At 45.0% G+C, this 22044-nt stretch overlaps 1 protein-coding gene across 2 annotated transcripts in view; it reads left to right on the top strand.

The window, feature by feature from the left end:
• The window catches only part of LOC120940336 (acyl-CoA dehydrogenase family member 11-like), a 65648-nt gene that overhangs the window by 33443 nt on the left and 10161 nt on the right, over nt 1-22044 (top strand). For both annotated transcript variants that reach the window (XM_040353115.1, XM_040353116.1), the window contains exon 5: nt 5896-6060. In XM_040353115.1, the coding sequence (XP_040209049.1) occupies nt 5896-6060 (165 nt within the window). The remainder of the gene's footprint in view (nt 1-5895; nt 6061-22044) is intronic.

Here is a 22044-nt window from a genome sequence, read left to right on the forward strand (position 1 = left end):
CAATCATAATGCTGATGGGGCCCACAATGAAATTGAGTTTGACACCCTTGCTTTAAATGAATAGTGTAGGCAAATTTCAAAGTTATTGCACAGATAAATTAGAAAGCCGCTGGCAAAAACAATACAGATACGATTGTAAAAAGATTGTAAACAGCACATGCAAACAGAAAATTGCCACGCTAAAATGACAAAGAAATAAAGTCCCATACATGCTACAATCCAATTAGAAGTGGTATAGTCCAATCATGAAACTAGTAGATCATCCAAGGAGAATGTGAGGGATCAAGTGTTCAACATATATGGAAAAAATACCTTGATGGGGAATATCATATAAAAAGGTGAATAAGATGGCTGCTTACCAAAGGAAATGGATTCTAAATTATAAGAGTCATGAGCGCAGTATGATAGAATTATCTTAAGGCAAGACGTAGGGTTGCCACCTCATCCCTTTAAAACAGAACACATATGAATTACACAGGTTCTGTGGCTGATTAAGGTGGTAATTGAATTCAAGTGGAGCCTTATCTAAATTAAATCAGCCACAGAACCTGTGTAATTCATATGTGTTCTGTTTTAAAGGGATGAGGTGGCAACCCTAGGCAAGAGTCATCAACCCTCTTTCCTTTGCAGGGAGACCTCTATGGCTTTTCTTTGGTGTCCAATGGGAACACTCACATAAGGAATAATCAATTCTTCACCGGCAATTCATACATGTAAGATAAATCAAAGAAACTCCCATAGTGTGAAACCATAACATTTATCAGAGATAATATACCAACCACTTATATAGAGGCAGTTAAAAACAAGCATATTTGCATGGACCATGCGCCCGATGATGTGATCTTTCATGAAACGCGTTTTGCGGAGTCTATGTTCGTGACATTACCACGCCTACCAATCCAACGAGGCTGTCGGCTTGAATGCCTGGGATGGATATACATTGCATATATGCTTATTTTTAACTGCCTCTATGTAAGTAGTTGGTATATTTTATCTTTAATAAATTGTATAATGTTTCACACTATAGGAGTTTCTTTGATTCATCTTAGGCCCCATACACACGAAAGAATCCATCCGCTGAAAAATCCCAGCGAATGGGTTTTAGCGGATAGATCCTATGGTGTGTACACTCCAACGGATCTGTTTCCGCGGATATTTATCCCCTGGGATGGATTTCCAGCAGATAAATATTTGATGACATGCTATCAAATCTATCCGCTGGAATCCATCCCAACGGATGGATCCGCTGGTCTGTATAGACTCACCGGATCCATCCGTCCGAAGGGATCCCCCGCATGCGTCGTAATGATTCGACGCATGCGTGGAATTCCTTATATGACAGCGTCGCGCACGTCGCCGCGTCATAATCGCGGCGACGGCACGACACTTCATCGCCAGAGGATTTCAGCGCGGATTTCCATGCGATGGTGAGTACACTCCATCGCATGGAAATCCGCGGAAATCCTCGAGAGGATTTATCCGTGGAAACGGTCCGCTGGACCGTATCCGCGGATAAATCCTCCCGTGTGTATGGGGCCTAACATGCATGATTTGCCAGTGAACCATCAATTATTATATTATACCATCGATGTGAGTGTTCCCATTGGACACCAAAGAAAAGCCATAGAGGTCTCCCATTTTGCTGCACAGGAAAGAGAGTTAATGACTCCTGTCTTAAGGATATTCTATCATACTGCGCTCATGACTCTTATAAAGTAGAGTCCATTTCCTCTGGTAAGCGGCCATCTCATATTATATGGTGGAGGGCGAGGCACACCTGGGGGTTTCACCTTTTTATACGATATTCACTATCATTGTGTTTTTTTTTCATATATGTTGAACACTTAATCCCTCACATTCACCTTGGAGTGATCTACTAGTTTTGTGATTGGACTACAATACCTGTCGCCGAGAATGTGTTTCCAGCACGACGGCATCGCGCTGATTCGCTGGAATAGAAGCGAGCCCGTCATAGAAGCGACGGGGATCCGACTTGGATTCCCGCCAATTCTAGCCGCGGCGTTTGGCATGAATCATGAGGGGGAACTCCACAATAAATGTTAAATAAAAAAACGGCATGGGTTCCCCCCCAAGGGCATACCAGGCCCTTAGGTCTGGTATGGATTGCAAGGAGAACTCCCTACGCCGAAAGAACGAAGTGGGGGTCCCCCCACAATACATACCAGACCCGTATCCAAGCACACTGCCCGGCTGGTCAGGAAAGGAGTGGGGACGAGCGAGTGCCCCCCCCTCCTGAGCCGTACCAGGCCGCATGCCCTCAACATGGGGTGGTTCGGTGCTCTGGGGCAGGGGGGCGCCCACCACCCCAAAGTACCCTGTCCCCATGTTGATAAGGACAGGGCCTGTTCCTGACAACCTTGGCCATTGGCCACCTTCACTCTCCATGGGGGGTCTTCTTTCGTCCTCTCCGCTCTCCGCTGTCGTCTCGGTGCTCCCCGGTCCGCTCTCCTGTGCCTTCTTCGGGGCTGGCCGCCGCTATCTTTTTTCTTATTATGCCCCAGAGGCGGCCCCCCCTGCCCCAGAGCACCCAACCCCCCTCATGTTGAGGGCATGCGGCCTGGTACGGCTCAGGAGGGGGGGGGGCGCTCGCTCGTCCCCACTCCCTTCCTGAACGGCCGGGCAGCATGCTTGGATACGGGTCTGGTATGGATTGTGGGGGGACCCCCATGCCGTTTTTTCGGCGTAGGGGGTTCTCCTTGCAATCCATACCAGACTTAAGGGCTTGGTATGCCCCTGGGGGGGAACCCATGCCGGTTTTCTATTTAAAATTTGGCATGGAGTTCCCCTTCATGATTCATACCAAACACCGCGTCTAGAATTGGCAGGAATCCAAGTCGGATCCCCGTCGCTTCTATGACAGCTTTTTCCCCATCACGGCGAGCTGGCTCCCGCGGCGAGGCTCGTAGCTGGTAAATTTCGCAGAGAAAGGGAGCGAGATTGACACAATCTCGCGGTCACCTACAGTATATCAATTCTTATTGGACTGTAACATGTATGGGACTTTATTTCTTTGTCATTTTCGCGCAGTAATTTTCTGTTTGTATATACTGTAAATTAATGACACGGCCGGGCTAGCGGAGCCCTGCACGACCACATTTTTGTTTAGATTGTGACACCGGGGGAGAAGGATAAGTAGGAATGGAAGCAGGTTCATCTTCAACATGTTACACCCTGAATATAGGTGTAACATGCTACAAAAGGTGAACTTATTCTTTAAGCTTACAGGTTTTTAAATGGATGTTTTATTCTGGTTTACATAAATATGCGTATTTAAAAAAAAAAAAGCACAGTACCTTTGACACTATCTTTCTCGAATTAAGGCTCTTTACTGAGATCAGTAAGGGAGTAGGAGTCATTCCTTTGACTCGTACATTAGTGCTTTGTAGTTTTTTTGTTTTTTTGTTTTTTCAGCAAAAAGTACCGTATTTATCGGGGTAAAGCGCGCACCGGCGTATAGCGCGCACCCTAAACCTAGAAGGGAATTTTAAGGAAAAAAATAAATGCTTAAAGTTTGAATGCCCCCTCGTCGGTGTCTTGCCCGGTGTCCATCTGCGGCCTTGTCCGGTCCGGCGTCCGTCTGCGGCCTATCTGCGGCCTTGGTGGTGTCCTCCCCGCTTCTCCCGCGCTGTCTCTGATTTCAGGATGAAATTGGCTGCCGGTAAGATGTAATTGGCTGTCCACCCAAATTCCAGCGAATGGATCGCCTGCTGACTAGGGACTATGAAGTAATGTCATTTTTACTGTGTTGATGAAGTACAGTGCCTTGCAAATGTATTCACCCCCCTTGGCTTTTTACCTATTATGTTACAGTACAGCCTTTAGTTCAATGTTTTTTTTAATCTGAATGATATGTGATGGATCAGAACACAATAGTCTAAGTTGGTGAGGTAAAATTAGAAAAATATATACAGTACATAAAACTATTTTTCAGAAATAAAAAAACTGATCATTGGCATGTTCTTATGTATTCACCCCCTTTGTTATGAAGCCCATAAAATGCTCTGATGCAACCATTTTCCTTTAGAAGTCACATAATTAGTGAAATGATGTCCACCTATGTGAAATATAAGTGTCACATGATCTGTCATTACATATACACACCTTTTTGAAAGGCCCCAGAAGCTGCAACACCTAAGCAAGAGGCATCACTAACCAAACACTGCCATGAAGACCAAGGAACTCTCCAAACAAGTAAGGGACAATGTTGTTGAGAAGTCAGGGTTAGGTTACAAAAAAATATCAAAATCTTTGATGATCCCTAGGACCACCATCAAATCTATGATAACCAAATGGAAAGAACAAGGCACAACAGCAATCCTGCCAAGAGACGGTGGCACACCAAAATGTACAGACCGGGCAAGGAGGGCATTAATCAGAGAGGCAGCACAAAGACCTAAGTGTCAGGGCTGGTCTCAGCCCTTCCTTCTCTGTGCTGGCAGGTCAGCTAATTGCCAGCTCCCATCTCTCCACAGTGATCCACCTGTTGATGATCCTGTTCGTCAGCACTGCCTACTTAAAGCCTTCCTGTTCATTTGCTCTTTGCCTTTGCCTGTGTTAACATCACAAGAGACTTTCTCCTGTGTTCCTGTTGAATACCTGCTTGATTGACATTCCCTCTGGCTATAGATCCTGCTTGCTGTACTACTACCTTTGCCGCTGGCTCTTGGACATTGGCTTGGCCGACTACCCGATCCGGTTACTGAACTCTGGCTATGTTTTGACTATGCTTACTCTGTTTACCTTTTTATTTTTTTTATTAAACAAGTGTAATTTAACTGTACTTCTGTCACGGTCTGAAAAAAAAAATGGCACGTTTTGAGTTTTTGCGAAAAAAAGGCAGGTGGGAGATTCCCAAAATGTATGGAGGAAGGTGCTCTAGTCTGATGAGACTGAAATTTAACTTTTTGGGCGTCAAAGAAAATGCTATGTCTGGCACAAACCCAACACATCACCCAAAGAACACCATCATGTTTTTCAGCAGTCAGGCGGGGGAAACTGGTCAGAGTTGAGGGAATGGTGGATGGTGCTAAATACAGGGATGTTCTTGATCAAAACCTGTACCACTCTGTGTGTGATTTGAGGCTAGGGTGGAAGTTTACATTTCAGCAGGACAATGACCCGAACACACTGCTAAAGCAACACCTGAGTGGTTTAAGGGGAAACATGTAAATGTGTTGGAATGGCCTAGTTAAAGCCCAGACCTCAATTCAATAGAAAATCTGTGGTCAGACTTAAAGATTGCTGTTCACAAGCGCAAACCATCCAGCTTGAAGGAGCTGGAGCAGTTTTGCAAGGAGGAATGGGCAAAAATCCCAGTGGTAAGATGTGGCAAGCTCATAGAGACTTATCCAAAGCTGTCATAGCTGTAAAAGGTGGCTCGACAAAGTATTGACTTTAGGGGGGTGAATAGTTATGCACATTGACTTTTTCTGTTATTTTGTCCTATTTGTTGTTTGCTTCACAATAATAATAATAATAATAATAATAATAATAAAAAAAACATCTTCAAGGTTGTAGGCATGTTCTATAAATTAAGTTATGCAAATCCTCAAACAATCTATGTTAATTCCAGGCAACAAAACACAGAAAAATGTGTAAAAGGGGATAAATACTTTTGCAAGGCACTGTAGTTCATAGCTTATGGGGAAAGATGGGCATTTTCACCTCGGGTATATGTCCCAGCATTGGGGGAAGTTAGGCTTTAACAGTGGTGCATATACAGTAGGTAGGTGCTTTTCTGGTTACTTTACTCGTATTGTATACCTGATTTCAAAGCGGAGCTCCACTTTAACATTCAGCAAATGCACTATTCCAAGAGCTGGATGTAATGCTATTGTATGTCACACTGGCTTACTTTCTGTAAATCCATTTCAGGTAACCACATGGAAGAAACAGTATGACCGGGTTGCACACACTGATATGCCAGCAATGAGCCAGTTAGCTGACTGGCTTATGAATAATTTGCCAAGCATTGACAACGAAGAATGCCTTGTCCATGGTGATTTTAAGATCGACAATATCATATTCCATCCCACTGAGGTAAATTCTTTTGTTAAAAAAAAAAAAAAAAGATATTCTAATCTTGAATCTGAGTATGTAAAAAAACATGCATAATACAGGATAAAACTTCTCAACCTCTCATCGCAGTGGCATGACAGTACACCCATCATTGCTTGTAGTAAATAGAGCCCTGTACCAGGGTATTACAAGGTAGTACATAAGGGGAAGAGATCACCGCTCCAGGTGGATGTGTGGAAATGGCTAAGCATATAGCAATTAGAAGAGGGAAGGTCTGGACAGCCGCACACCAATAAAAACGCCTTTATTGTGAAAAATGACAAAAGTACAAACCACATCATGATACAGGATAAAAACTGACGCGTTTCACATGCTCAACAGTGCTTAGATAATAAAAGGTGAGACAAGAAAAAATGCATATATTGAGAGTCCTAGGGCCGCATTCCCCAAAATGTTGTAGAGATAAAAATGGAGAATTTCCCCCCGGGGGCTTTTAAGTGACATACAGTGTAAAGTATATTAAATTCAAAGACATGGAAATATATAAAAAAAAATGTTTTTACTAGGTTCGTGTATCACGAGTAATGAAGATGCAGATAGTTGTAATATTAAATACATTCAGGTTACAGACAGTTGGAGACCTATAGACCTATTGTCTTGCAAATAAGTAATTTCTCTTCATACATTTGGGCCAAAATGTGTACTGCTACATATCTATAGTAAAAATAACCAAAAAAAGTGTATATTTTTTGGCCTCTGTGAAAGTTATAGGCCCAGATTCTCGTAGATCGGCGTAAAACTGGGCGGGCGTAACGTATCTGATTTACGTTACTCCGTCGCAAGTTTTTCAGGCAAGCGCTTTATTCACAAAAATAACACAGGAGCAGTGGAGGAAAATCCTTGAGATGGGCTCGAGGGTTTCAGTTTCACCACCCCAAAGAATCTCACATCTGATGCTGGTTAATAGAGCCTATTATACCCCCAAGCGACTGTTTAAGTTCGGTAGAAGGTTGGACGACAAATGCCCTAGATGTCAGGGGACGGGAGACCTAGTACACATGGTGTGGCGTTGCCCAAAATTGTTTCTCTACTGGGACGGAGTGATTACTACTAGAGATGTGTTCGGGGTACCAGTGGAGAGGGAAGCCACACTATGTGTATTGGGATACAGGAAAGAGCGAGAGGAGAAAAGAAGCATTACAGTAGCAATACTGAGATGCCTGTTTCAAGCTAGGAAGTTAATAGCTACAAGATGGCAGGCGATAAACCCACCGGCGGTAAGAGAATGGATAAGGACAGTAAATGAGTCACTATGCAAAGAGAGAGCAATCTATATAAAAAGAGGCAATTTGAAAGGTTTTGAGGAGATGTGGAAGCCGTGGTTGGAGAGAGAGGGCGGCCGGTTTGGGTGAAACATTTTTGCAAAACGAGATGGGCAATAGGCAGGACTCCGTAAGAAGAGCTACACCCAAAGGGCATAGGTGGGTAGAATCCTGGGGGATACGAAAAGGATACAGAACAACAAAATAGGACCAGCATTGGCGATGAAATAGCCAGAGAGTTATTGAGCTCCCTTTATAAAATATACGGATATACACGAGGGTATATACTCCACAGAAATAAAAACATTGAGGGGGGGTGGGAGGGAGAGGGGGGGAGGATGGGAGGGTGGGAAAATGAATAAAGAATATAAATACTTTTAATGCTTTAAGCTTAAAATGCAAAGATAATACCAAGATTTCATATGGACGTATGTTTTATATCAGTGAAATGTGAATAATTTTTTTGTATGAGGGAGAAAATTAATAAAGAATATATTAAAAAAAAAAAGTTGCGGCGGCGTAACGTAAATCACCCGGCGGAATTCAAATTCGGCGGGTAGGGGGCGTGTAGCATTTAAATGAAGCGCGTTCCCGCGCCGAACGAACTGCGCATGCGCCGTCCGTTAAATATCCCAGGGTGCATTGCTCCAAATGACGTTGCAAGGACGTCATTGGTTTCAACGTGAAGGTAAATGGCGTCCGCGGGAACGACGGCCATACTTAACATTGGTTGCGCCTCATATACCCAGGGGCAACTTTACGCAGGAACAAGCCTAACGTAAACGTCGTAACTTTACTGCGTCGGCCGCGAGTACGTTCGGGAATTCGCGTATCTAGCTAATTTGCATACTCGATGGGGAAAACGACGAAAGCGCCACCTAGCGGACAAAAAAAATTGCATTTAAGATCCGACGGCATAAGAGACTTATGCCTGTCGGATCTAATGGATATCTATGCGTAACTGATTCTAAGAATCGTCGCATAGATACGACGGCCCAGATTAGGACATACGACAGCGTACATGGCGCTGCGCCGTCGTAAGCCCTTTGAGAATCTGGGCCATAGAGTCTACAAGCTATGGTGCAAATCATTGAAAATGATCACATCTGATCACACCTGATGTACTGAAGGCCTATCTAATTTCTTGAGACCCTAACAAGCCAGGAAAGTACAAATACCCCCCAAATGACCACCTTTTGGAAAGCAGACATTACAAGGTATTTAGTAAGAGGCATGGTGAGTTTTTTGAAGTTGTAATTTTTTCCCACAATTCTTGGGAAATACATTTTTTTTTTCACAAAATTGTCATAATAACAAGTTATTTCTCTTACACAGCACATGCATACTTGCAATGACACCCCAAAATACATTCTGCTACTCCTCCTGAGTATAGTGATACCACATGTGTGAGACTTTTACACAACCTGACCACATATAGAGGTCTAACATCCAAGTAACACTGTCAGGCGTTCTACGAACATAAATTACACATCTCATTTCTCAAACAGGTACTGGTTTCTGGCAGGTACTCTGGTGGCAGGTGGTGAGGTGGCAGGTACTCTGGTGGCAGGTGGTGAGGTGGCAGGTACTCTGGTGGCAGGCGGTGAGGTGGCGGGTACTCTGGTGGTAGGCGGTGAGGTGGCGGGTACTCTGGTGGCAGGTGGTGAGTACTCTGGTGGCAGGTACTCTGGTGGAGGGCACTCTGGTGAGGTGGCGGGTACTCTGGTGAGAATGCGGGTACTCTGGTGGCGGGTACTCTGGTGGCGGGTACTCTGGTGGCGGGTACTCTGGTGAGGTGGCGGGTTCTCTGGTGAGGTGGCGGGTACTCTGGTGGTGGGTACTCTGGTTAGGTGGCGGGTACTCTGGTTAGGTGGCGGGTACTCTGGTTAGGCGGCTGGTACTCTGGTTAGGTGGCGGGTACTCTGGTTAGGTGGCGGGTACTCTGGTTAGGCGGCGGGTACTCTGGTGAGGCGGCGGGTACTCTTGTGGCAGGTACTCTGGTGGCAGGTACTCTTTATTTAGGGGGGGAGCAATCTGGATACAGTAGTACATACAGTATGTAGTACTACTACAAAGTTTCTTGTAGACAGATCTTAGGGTATTTATTTTACCTCTGATTCTCAATTAGTCCCAAAACGCATAGGGCCAGATTCACAGAAAAAGTATGCCGGAGTATCTGCTGATACTCCGGCGTACTTTCAAATTTGCCGCGTCGTATCTTTATTTGTAATTCACAAACAAAGATACGACGGCATTTGGCTAAGATCCGACAGGCGTACGGCTTCGTACGCCTTCGGATCTTAGGATGCAATACTTCGGCGACCGCTGGGTGGAGTTTGCGTTGTTTTCCGCATCGGGTATGCAAATTAGCTGTTTACGGCGATCCACGAAGGTACGCGCGTTCGTCGCATTCTCATACGTCGTCGCTAGTCGGTTTTTCCCGTCGTAAAGTTGCACTTTCTATTTAGGTGGTGTAATATTAGACAACCCATGTTAAAGTATGGCCGTCGTTCCCGCGTCTAATTTTAATTTTTTATTTTTTTTGAGTAAGACGTCCGGGAATACGAAAGGACGTAACGCACGTCGCCATTCAAAAAACACGTCGGGGCGCCATAATTTCGCACAAAGCACGACGGGAAATTTCCTAACGGAGCATGCGCAGAACGTTCGGCGCGGGAACGCGCCTAATTTAAGTGGTACACGCCCCATTTGAATTAGGCGGGCTTGCGCCGGACGGATTTACGTTACGCCGCCGCAAGTTTACAGGCAAGTGCTTTGTGAATTAAGCACTTACGCTTAAAACTTGCGGCGGTGTAACGTAAATGACATACGTTACGCCACAGCGCAAGTACGTGAATCTGGCCCATACTTTCCAAGGTGAGGGGAACACTCCAACAGTATATCCAGGACCTGCCTCCAATATCTATTAACACTCGGACAAGACCACATTACATGATCAAAATCAGCCCGTGGGAGGTGACATCTTGCACACTCCGCATTTGGTACTCGCCCCATCAGACTTAATTTATACGGTGTAAGGTAGACCTGGTGTATTATATAAAACTGTCTCAATCTATTATTACTTGCAGGTGAGACTATCAAATGTGATTTACACGCTTCCCTCCAGATCTCATCTGTCATAGATGTACATATTGTTTGTCACTTCCTCTTGATCTGGAGCAGATTCTCCCTTATCTTAGCATGCATCAAATATGTATACAGCTTGGACACAAATCCCTTTGGTCCCTGTGTTCTCAATATCGCTATAAGAGGAAACTCATCTTGATGATGGCTGCTTTCCCGCACCAAGAGAATGCCCATTTTTTTAAATCTTGTTGAATGGTTTCCAGGATCGGGAGGACATTTCTAGCGTATAGCTCGGATAAATTGACTGGAAGCTGGACACCAAGGTATGTAATGGCTTGTGATTCTCATCCAAAGGTAAAGTTATTTTGACAGTGCATTAAAGATGAATGAGGGAGAGATAGATGTAACAGGATGACCCGTGACCCCCAGAGACTTTGTGAGGATGGGAATATACCGGCGGCACTTGCATATCGCAACTTGCCAGGGAAAAGGACGTCTCCAACGGCTGATACCCTCTCACTAATTGGGTAGCCGTTTCAATTGGTGGCTAGCAGCGGGATAATTTCATCGCTTAAAGGACGGCTACAAGGACACGGGACAATGGAGACGCTGTATGAACGGCTGAAGCTCTCTTCCCTCAAGGACTTACTGGAGAGCCGGGGCAGATCGGCCTGCAATCGTAAGAGAAGGGACATTATTACAGAGCTTGTCCAAATGGATAGAGCTGAAAGGCCCAGCATAACAGACAGGACACCCGATGAAGAGTTTTTTGACCGGGCTGTTAGACGTGGACTGGCACAATATGGACCTAATCCTCCACCGGAGATCATAGAACGGGTTTTAGCGTCTGTGGATGCCACTTGGCTACAGCAAAGAGGTGCTGCAGCAGCAGAAGTCACAGCAGCACCAACTGAAGAGAGGGGAGAGGTACAGATGCCAGTCACCATGAAAGTGGAGTTCCAGGGAGCCGGGGCAATTGGCCCCTCTCCCCAGCAACAAGCTGTGGTGGTAAAGCATTTACTCCCAGCTGAATCGCTGGCGGCAGGGCAGGGTGCTACTGGCTGCTGCACACAACTGCAGCTTGAGCTGACATCGGGAGAAGGGCTGGCAACGGAGCAGAGTGCCACAAGCCTCTGCTCTCATCTAGCAGGAGAGGGAGTTCCTGTTGGAGTGGATGGGACTGTGGTCTCCACTCAAAGTGACCCAGCAGAAGAGTGCCACAAGCCTCTACTCTCATCTAGCAGGAGAGGGAGTTCCTGTTGGAGTGGATGGGACTGTGGTCTCCACTCAAAGTGACCCAGCAGAAGAGCTGGCAACAGAGCAGTGCGCCACAAGCCTCTTCTCTCAACTAGCAGGAGAGGGAGTTCCTGTGGGAGTGGATGGGACTGTGGTCTCCACTCAAAGCGACCCAGCAGAAGAGCTGGCAACAGAGCAGAGTGCCACAAGCCTCTGCTCTCTACTAACGGAAGAGGGAGTTCCTGGGGCAGTGGATGGGACTGTGGTCTCCGCTAAAAAACAACCCCAGAAAATGGTGCGTCACCAAGACAGGAGGATGTCGGCTTGGCTTTGCAAGCATCGGGGGATTTTCACCTACCAGTGGATGGGACTTCAGTCTCCACTGGAATACCTCAGGGATGGGGGCCAGTTTGCCCCGATCCCCAACAACATGATGGACTGAGCCCAGTCACCCTGTCTTCTCTCCAGCGGCTGAAAGGACTCCAGGGAGAAGGGCCAGTCCAGGCCTCTCCCCAGCGGCAGGCAGGTTCTCTGAGAGAGACAGAGGTTGGCGGGGTGAGTAATGCTCTGTTTGGAGCAATTTATTTGGGGTACGGTATGGATACCAGCATTGGAGGACTGGATCTACTGACTGACTTCGGAGTCAACCCATTCGGGGTCTCCTCCTGTGTCAGTCTCCCACTGAAAGGGGAGAGATGTAACAGGATGACCCATGACCCCCAGAGACTTTGTGAGGATGGGGATATACCGGCGGCACTTGCATATCGCAACTTGCCAGGGAAAAGGACGTCTCCAACGACTGATACCCTCTCACTAATTGGGTAGCTGTTACAGATATGTTCAGTGCTCGTGATTTTTAAAAATGTATTTGGAGGTTAGAAAGTGTTATAAATAAAGCGTAGTACTATCAAAGGGGAAATTTCTCACGCTCAAGGAAAATTAGTGATTGATTAAATAACTTAATAAGTTAAATAAATAAATAAAAATGAATAAATGTAAGTGAATAAATAAATAAATATAAATGAATAAATCCAGCAGCAACACTAAACATGTGATATACACGTAATTGTACAAATAAAGAAAAAGGTGAGTTGCGCTCAGAGTCACAACGTGATGTTGTGAATAAATTATGTATAAATAAGTGCAAGTGCATTTAAATAAATCTAAACAAATATAAATCCGTGAGGATACCCAAATAATGTGTGAAAAAACCTTTGGGGTAATCTGAATACCGTACTAGCATAGATCAAGCACTTTAAAGGGAAATAATGTCTCTATTAGTCCATTGGAAGTTGCGCTAATGCCAAAAAGCGCAGATATATAATCCCAATGTGAGAAGACAAATTGTCCAATTTCTGAACAAAGGCAATTGTAGAATAAAGGTAAATCCAGGAACCAATCCACCACCCATCTCAGGTTAGTAGAAAAGGAATCACACAATTCCACCGAAAGATAAGTAAGGGTGTACTCTTACCAGATTCCAATGGACTAATAGAGACATTATTTCCCTTTAAGTGCTTGATCTATGCTAGTACGGTATTCAGATTACCCCAAAGGTTTTTTCACATATTATTTGGGTATCCTCACGGATTTATATTTGTTTAGATTTATTTAAATGCACTTGCACTTATTTATACATAATTTATTCACAACATCACGTTGTGACTCTGAGCGCAACTCACCTTTTTCTTTATTTATAAATAAAGAAAAATATTCCAGTAGGTTGGGAAGTGAGGTGATGGGGTCGGTAAGGAACATCAGAATATCATCTGCATAGGTTGTTAATTTGTACTGAGGGCCTTTTATCTTGACTCCTTTAATGTCAGGATTAGCTCTCAGTCTGCGGAATAGAGGTTCTAGGGTTAGCACAAATATAAGAGGGGACAGGGGGCAGCCCTGTCTTGTCCTATTTGATATGGAGAAGGCATCTGACAGGTGGCCATTGACTCTAAGGCCTTGTACACACGGTCGGTCCAAACCGATGAAAACGGCCTTAAGTCCAGTTTCATCGGTCAAATCCGACCGTGTGTACGGCCCATCGGTCCGTTGTCCTCCGGTCCAAAATTTTAAAACATGCTTTAAAATCGAACCGATGGACCGCTGCCCGATCGGTCCAAACCGATGGTTAGTACAGAAAGCATCGGTTCAAAACCCGTGCATGCTCAGAATCAAGTAGACGCATGCTTGGAAGCATTGAACTTCCTTTTATTCAGCACGTCGTGTGTATGACGTCACCGCCTTCTGACCCGATCGGTTTTTGGAACGATGGTGTGTATGCACATTAGACCATCAGGCCACTTCAGCGGTGAACCGATGGAAAAGGTCCTGTCGGACCATTCTCATCGGTTTGGGACGACCGTGTGTACGCGGCCTAATTCTGGCTGTTGGATTTGAATATCGAGCAAGGATAAATTGCATACGATCGCATATGCCCATTGCTTTGAGGGCTTCTGTTATATAGTCCCATGCCACCCTGTCGAACACCTTCTCCGCATCCAGTGATAGGAAGAAGCCAGGTTTGTGGGAGGAGGATAACAATAATGTAGGCTGATGGCTTTCAGGGTGTTGTCCCAGGCCTCCCTACCCGGGATAAAGCTGACCTCCTCTAACGATACAAATTTGGGTAGTAGAGGTAGTAGGCGGTTTGCAAGTACTTTAGCTTAGATCTTTACGTCTAGATATGGGCCTATAATTTGATACTATGGAGGTGACTTTTCCAGGTTTTGGTATCACTGTAATGTGGGCTTGTAATATGTCTTCCTTTGGATGGAGGGGAAGAAGATATGGAGTTAAAGATTTTCAGGAAGTGGGGCATGAGAGTGTCAGCAAAGGTTTTATAATAGGCAACAGTTAGTCCATCTGGACCTGGGCTCTTCCCTGGTTTTAGTTGTTTCAAGGCTAGGTTGACTTTCTCCAGGGATATTGGGTTATTCATAGCTGAGGCTTCTGAGGATGATATGGGTTTGGAACTGTACTGTTTTAGGAAGTCTATGATCAATTCTCTTCTCTCATTATCTGCTCTAGTTGGATTAGTGGCTTTTAAATGATATAGTTTAGAGTAGAATTGTGCAAATTGTTCGGCTATTCCTTGGGAGGTGGTTATTTTGTTTCCTAGGGGATCTGTGAGAGAGTGAACTGTTGTTGCTGCCTTTTTAGTTTGGAGGGCTCTGGCCAGCAATTTCCCTAATTTGTTGCCAAATTCTTAGAATAGTCTCTGCGTTAGCACATATTTTTGTTTAATTGTTTTCCCTAGCTCCATTAGTAGTTCTTGTCACTTCTGAATCAGCTTGTTTAGTGTTTGTGTAGCTAGGGACTGTTTATGCAATTTTTCTAGTGTGTGAATACTTGATGAGAGCTCATTAATGCCTGCTTGGTGAACTTTTCTCCATTTGGAGCCTAATGAGATCAATTCTCCTCTTATAACACATTTGTGTGCAGCCCATTGTGTCAAGGGAACGGTCTCTGTGTAATCGCTCTTGTGAAAATATCGCAATAGATGTGTTTATGGTCTCCAATGTCTCAGGGTTGTTTATGAGGGAGTTGTCAAGAGGCCATGTTATTGATTTTGCGGATGTGGTTGGGAGTGATAGGGTCACGGAGATGGGATTATGATCTGATTGGTTCCATAGATGCACTGAAAAGAGATGGGAGATCTTCCTGTGTAATAAAGAAATGGTCAATCCTAGTGTATCTATTATGTTGTGCCGAAAAAGAGGTGAAATCTTTAGTGTTGGGATGTAGAGTGCGCCATGTATTGTGAAGTGTTAATTTACTAAGTTCCGTCTTGATCGCTTTGAGGGATCTGTATGGCACCAAGGAGGAGCCTGATGAAGTATCCTGAGTGGGGGTAAGAGCCAAGTTGAAGTCCCCCCCTAAGATCAGTATGCCACCCTGAAAAGACGTAAGGAGTTGTAGAGTGTTGTGGAAGAAAGGGACTTGAAGCTTATTGGGTGTGTATAGGTTAGCTAAAGTAATGAGCTTGTCAAAGAGTTTACCTTTAAGGAATATATAACGACCATGTTCGTCTTTCTGGATATCCTGCATTTCAAGAGTGCAGTTTCTGGATAATAGGATGGAAACTCCCTTGGGTTTTAAGTCCTTATTAGTGGCGTGAAACACAGTAGGATAGATACTGTTATGGGGGACAATATTCAAGCAAAAAATCACTGGCCTTCCAAAACATTTCAAATGATAATCAAATATATTTTCTAGAAAGATTTTTATAATGTATAGCCCAGCATAAGGAGGGTATTCTCATTATTGGAGGTGATTTAAATATAGCTCTTGGTGTTTCCAGGGGTGCCTCCCATCTCTCATATACAGCTTTGAGAAGAATGAAAAAACTTCTTCATTCTTACTAACTGATAGTCTCATGGCAGACTACACATTCTCAAGACCAAGATTATTTCTACTTCTCCATACATCACAATACATATTCTTGGATAGATTAGATTTTGAGAGACCAACAGGCTCTCTCCCTGCTAGAATCTTTTTCTATCATCTTTCTCCATTGTGGATCTCGCTCCTATAAACTGTATATTGATTATTGGCCCACAAATACTAAAACATTGGAATCGTCAAATTAATTAATAATCCAAGATTCTACTTGATGTTTTTTCATACTACTTTAGAGGGGTTGTAAACCCTTGTTTTTTTTAAAATAACAAACATGTTATACTTACCTCCACTGTGCAGTTCATTTTGCACAGAGTGGCCCCGATCTGCCTCTTCTTGGGTCTTCTGGTGGCACTGATGGTTCCTCCTTTTATCGAGTGCCCACGTTGGCGAAGACTCTCCTAAGGTGGACAACTGTGCGGGCACGCTCCAGAGTCCTGCTTCTGTGTCCACTCACACAGAATGCAGAACTCGGCCCTGCCCCCCGGCACCCGCATCATTGGATATGATTGACAGCAGCGGGAGCCAATGGCTTCACTGCTATCAATCTATCCAATCAGGACACGAGACACCAGCTAGAGCTGGTGTGCTCATTCCCGGCCGGAGAAAGATCTGGTTAAGGTAAGTAAAAAGGGAGCCTGGGGGGCGGCAGCACTACAGATCAGGAAGGAATTTTTTCCCCTGATGTAGCAAATTGGATCATGCTATGGGATTGTATGATATTATTATTATTATTATTTTATTTTTTTAGGGTTGAACTGGATGGACTTGTGTCTTTTTTCAACCTGAATAATTATGTAACTATGTAACAGAAGGTGTTTCACCTTTAATGCATAAAATGCATTAGGGTGAAAAACCATGAGGGTTTACAACCCCTTTTACTGAGGATGTTTCCCCTCTTACATGTTGGGAGGCCCACAGGTGTTTCACTTGTGGCACTTTAATTAAGTAAGGAACTCAAAAGAATAAATCTGTATCTAGCCAACCCTTCTCTAGTCTCTTAAATCTGGTCATAAACAACAAATGCAAGATAAACTGTTTTCATTTAGAAGGAAACTTAATTTTATTTATTTATAAAAATGCTTATTGAGAGCGCAGTCTTTACCCAAGGGCCTTGATGCACTCATAACCAACATATCCCATATACAGAAGAAGATCTCTCAGCCTAGTACACAATAAAACTATCATAAACCAAATAAAACAGAATTTAAAATAAAAATTAGACACGATACAAATGTCTGACCCTAAGTTGTGTCATAAGCAGGGCTCAACGCGTGGGAACGGAGTTCCTGCACTTTTTTCATAGCAGGAACGTAGTTCCCTTTGCAGGACTAGAGCAGCCGAGAGCAGCCGAGCCGCCCGAGCCAATCCTTCACTAAGTGGCGATGCCCAGCTCGAGTCACTGTCAGGGGCAGGCGAACCTTAGTAATCCTTTATGTTACTGGCTGCTTCCTGATTATGGATTCATCGGGTAGTGTGCGGGGATTCGGCAATGTCTCCTGGGAGCTTTTGTCATTGTTCCCAGGAGACATTGCTTAATGTTCCCGCGATAACTCGCGGCAGACCTCCGTAAAGTAATCCATAAAGGATTACTAAGGTACAGTGGATCGAAAAAACAAACAAACATGCAGTTTAGTAATTATGCATATGAGCGTATCATTTTTTTTTGGTGGGAGTGGATTTTGGGTGGGAGTTCCCACACTTTTTTCCCCAGGACTTGACCCCTGGTCATAAGCTTGTGAAAATAAAAAAGTTTTTAAACTTTAATAATAGATCATTCTCAAGTCTCATATATAGAGGTAAGTAATTCAAAAATGTGGCTCCTTGTACATTCAAAGTCCTCCCTCCACATTTTAGTTTTTTGAATTTAGGAATGATCTGCTAGGAGCGTAGTGGGCACATTTTTCCTGCAGGTACCCTGGACCTTTTCCATGGGTGGCTTTATGCACCACATAACCCACTTTAAACAAAACCCGTTCGGTGATGGGTAGCCAGTGCAGTGCTTTCAAAGACCCACACCCGTTAGTAGCCTCGCTGCGGCGTTTTGAATCAACTGGAGTTTGTGCAAGATGGTTTTTGGAAGCCACATATACAGAGCATTACAATAGTCCAGCCGACTGCCGATAAAAGCATTGACCATTGGGACTTTATCTGCTTCATCGATGAAATGGAATATGAAACGCAGAAGTTTCAGTTGGTAGTGACAAAAACTTACCACATGGTTTACCTGCGCCTTTAGTGTCAATTTAGAGTCTAGGATGATTCCCAAGTCCCGAACCTGGGTGGCCGGAGACGGAGATGGAATAAACAAAGTCAGCCAAGTGGGACGGCCAGTCTTTTTTTTCTTTTCTTCCTTTTTTTTTTTTGGAGGAATATTATCAATACTTTATTTTCAAGAAGATTCTTCGATTAGTCTGGAATTAATAGAAATTGATTCAGAAGATTGTTGAGCAATGTAAAACACCTCCATATGTTCTCATCTACTAGATTTAAAAAAAGTGAAAGGACTGGTAGAAATTATAACAATATTTCTAAGTAAATTAAATTATCTGCAGAGTATTGAACGGTTTTGTCTTAGAAACACAAATGCAAATTTAGTCATCTTTTATAAATATGGAATTGTCAATATCAATTGTAACTAGTGATTCTGTCATCCCCGAAAAACAATTGGAAAAACATAGTAAAAGAAGAATAGATTTGTCATCAGATCTGTATAGGATCATGGGGCCAGATCCACAAAAACCTGGCGTAACTTAAAAAATCCCATTTAAGTTACACTGCCTTAAAGTTTCTACCTAAGTGCCCGATCCACAAAGCACTTATCTAGAAATTTCAGGCTGTGTAACTAAAATTCCGCCAGCGCAAGGCGTTCCTATTCAAATGGGGCGAGTCCCATTTAAATGAGGCGCGCTCCCGCGCCGGCCGTACTGCGCATGCGCAAAGTTACGTTACGCCGAGTTTTGAGGATCGCGACGGCTTAAAAAAGTTGCGTCGGGAAAAAAAAAAAAAATGACAGCGTCGCTCGGCATGCATTCCTGAGGGAGAACTCCATGCCAATTTTCAAAGAAAAAAACGGCATGGGTTCACCCCCCAGGAGCATACCAGGCCCTTAGGTCTGGTATGGGTTGTAAGGAGACCCCCCTACGCCGAAAAATCGACGTAGGGGGTCCCCCTACAATCCATACCAGACCCGTATCCAAAGCACGCTACCCGGCCGGTCAGGAAGGGAGTGGGGACGAGCGAGCGCCCCCCCCCTCCTGAGCCGTGCCAGGCCGCATGCCCTCAACATGGGGGGGTTGGGTGCTCTGGGGCAGGGGGGCGCACTGCGGGCCCCCCCACCTGAGAGCACCCTGTCCCCATGTTGATGAGGACAGGACCTCTTCCCGACAACCCTTGCCATTGGTTGTCGGGGTCTGCGGGCGGGGGCTTATCGGAATCTGGGAGTCCCCTCAAATAAGGGGGCCCCCAGATACCGGCCCCCCACCCTAAGTGAATGGATATGGGGTACATCGTACCCCTATCCATTCACCTGTAGGCAAAAAGTTAAAGTTAGTAAACACACAACACAAGGCTTTTTAAAATAATTTATTATTCTGCTCCGGATGCCCCCCCTGTCTTCTTTATTAGCTCTATTAGCAGGGGGGGCTTCTTCTTCCACTCTCCGGGGGTCTTCTCCGCTCTCCGGGGGGGGTTTCTTCTTCCGCTCTCCGGGGGGGGGGCTTCTCCGGACTCCGGGGGTGTTCTTCCATCTTCTCCCCTCTTCCGCTGTTGACTCGGCGAACCCCGGTTCTTCTGCAGATGTCCGGTGCCTTCTTCTTCAGCGCTGGCTGCCTGCTATCTTTGTGTGTTAGCTCAATTTCTAACAGGCAGCCATCGCGGTCTTCTGTGACGTCAGGGTCTTCTCTTCCCTTCTTCCGATGTTGCCTCATCGCCTGTTGTTGCTGTAATGATGGAAGCGCGCCTTGCATCCCATTTATATAGGCATCACCGTCCCATCATGCTCCGGTAGGTACCCACGTGGTGGGTGCCTACCCACGTGCACCCACCACGTGGGTACCTGCCGGAGCATGATGGGACGGTGATGCCTATATAAATATATTTTAAAAAGCCTTGTGTTGTGTGTTTACTAACTTTAACTTTTTGCCTACAGGTGAATGGATAGGGGTACGATGTACCCCATATCCATTCACTTAGGGTGGGGGGCCGGTATCTGGGGGCCCCCTTATTTGAGGGGACTCCCAGATTCCGATAAGCCCCCGCCCGCAGACCCCGACAACCAATGGCAAGGGTTGTCGGGAAGAGGTCCTGTCCTCATCAACATGGGGACAGGGTGCTCAGAGGTGGGGGGGCCCGCAGTGCGCCCCCCTGCCCCAGAGCACCCAACCCCCCCATGTTGAGGGCATGCGGCCTGGCACGGCTCAGGAGGGGGGGGGGGGCGCTCGCTCGTCCCCACTCCCTTCCTGACCGGCCGGGTAGCGTGCTTTGGATACGGGTCTGGTATGGATTGTAGGGGGGCCCCCTACGTCGATTTTTCGGCGTAGGGGGGTCCCCTTACAACCCATACCAGACCTAAGGGCCTGGTATGCTCCTGGGGGGGAACCCATGCCGGTTTTGTTTTTACAAATTGCCATGGAGTTCTCCCTCGGGAATGCATACCAAATGCCGTCGCTGGAATGGGCTTTTACATGGTGTGACTAGTTTACACTTTGTAACATCAGCCCTAGTTTTACACTTGCAAAATAACACTTACGGCGAAAAAACGAAGCTGGAAAGCTTTGTGGATCGCCTTAAGTGCTAATTTGCATACTAGAAACGGCATTTTGACTCGAAATGCCCCCAGCGGCGGATGCGGTACTGCATCCTAAGATTCGGCAGTGTAATTCAATTACACATGCCTGATCTTCTGCCTAACTTTGGAAAAAGCCTTTTGAGGATTGTTTCCAAAGTTAGACACAGACTGAACAGCAGTTAAGTCTGCGTATCTCTTTTGAGGATCTGGCCCCTGGAACTGACCTCTATCAGATTAAGCAGTTATGGATATCCCCCATAATACAACTAGAATAATAAATAAATAAATATATATATATATATATATATATATATATATATATATATATAAGACTGGTATAAATCATGACACTGACAGATAAATACAGTGGCCCGGATTCAGATACATTGGTGTATCTTTTGGCGGGCGTAACGTATCTCAGATACGTTACGCCGCAAAATAGGGCGCAAGTTCCGTATTCAGAAAGAACTTGCACCCTAAGTTACGGCGGCGTAACGTCTGTGGTCCGGCGTAAGCCCACCTAATTCAAATAGGGGTGATGTGGGCGTGTTTTATTCAAATGAATGGTGACCCCGCGTATTTTACGTTTTTTTACGAACGGCGCATGTGAAAGAATCCCAGTGTGCATGCTCGAAATTACGCCGCAAATCGTCATTGCTTTAGACGTGAACGTAACTTACGTACAGCCCTATTCGCGAACGACTTACGCAAACTACGTAAAATTTTCAAAACACGACGCGTGAACGACGTCCATACTTAACATAGGATACCCCTCATATAGCAGGGGTAACTTTACGCCGGAAAAAGACGAACGTAAACGACGTAAAAAAAATGCGCCGGGCGGACGTACATTTCTGAATTGGCGTATTTACCTAATTAGCATAAATATGCAGCCTAAGATACGACGGTGTAAGACACTTACGCCGGTCGGATCTTAGAGAAATCTATGCGTAACTGAATCTATGAATCAGTCACATAGATACGACAACACAACTCGGAGATACGCCGTCGTATCTCCTTTCTGAATCCGGGCCTGTATGTACAGTAAAATACATTATCAGATCTGCATAAGATTATCATGTAACTAACTGAAAACATAGATACAAATATTACATGCCAGAAAAATATGCACCGTGAACCAACAAAGAAAATATTGCGCTTCTGATGAGTCACATC

The sequence above is a fragment of the Rana temporaria genome, chromosome 5, assembly GCF_905171775.1.
Source record: "Rana temporaria chromosome 5, aRanTem1.1, whole genome shotgun sequence".
Taxonomy (NCBI): Eukaryota; Metazoa; Chordata; class Amphibia; order Anura; family Ranidae; genus Rana; species Rana temporaria.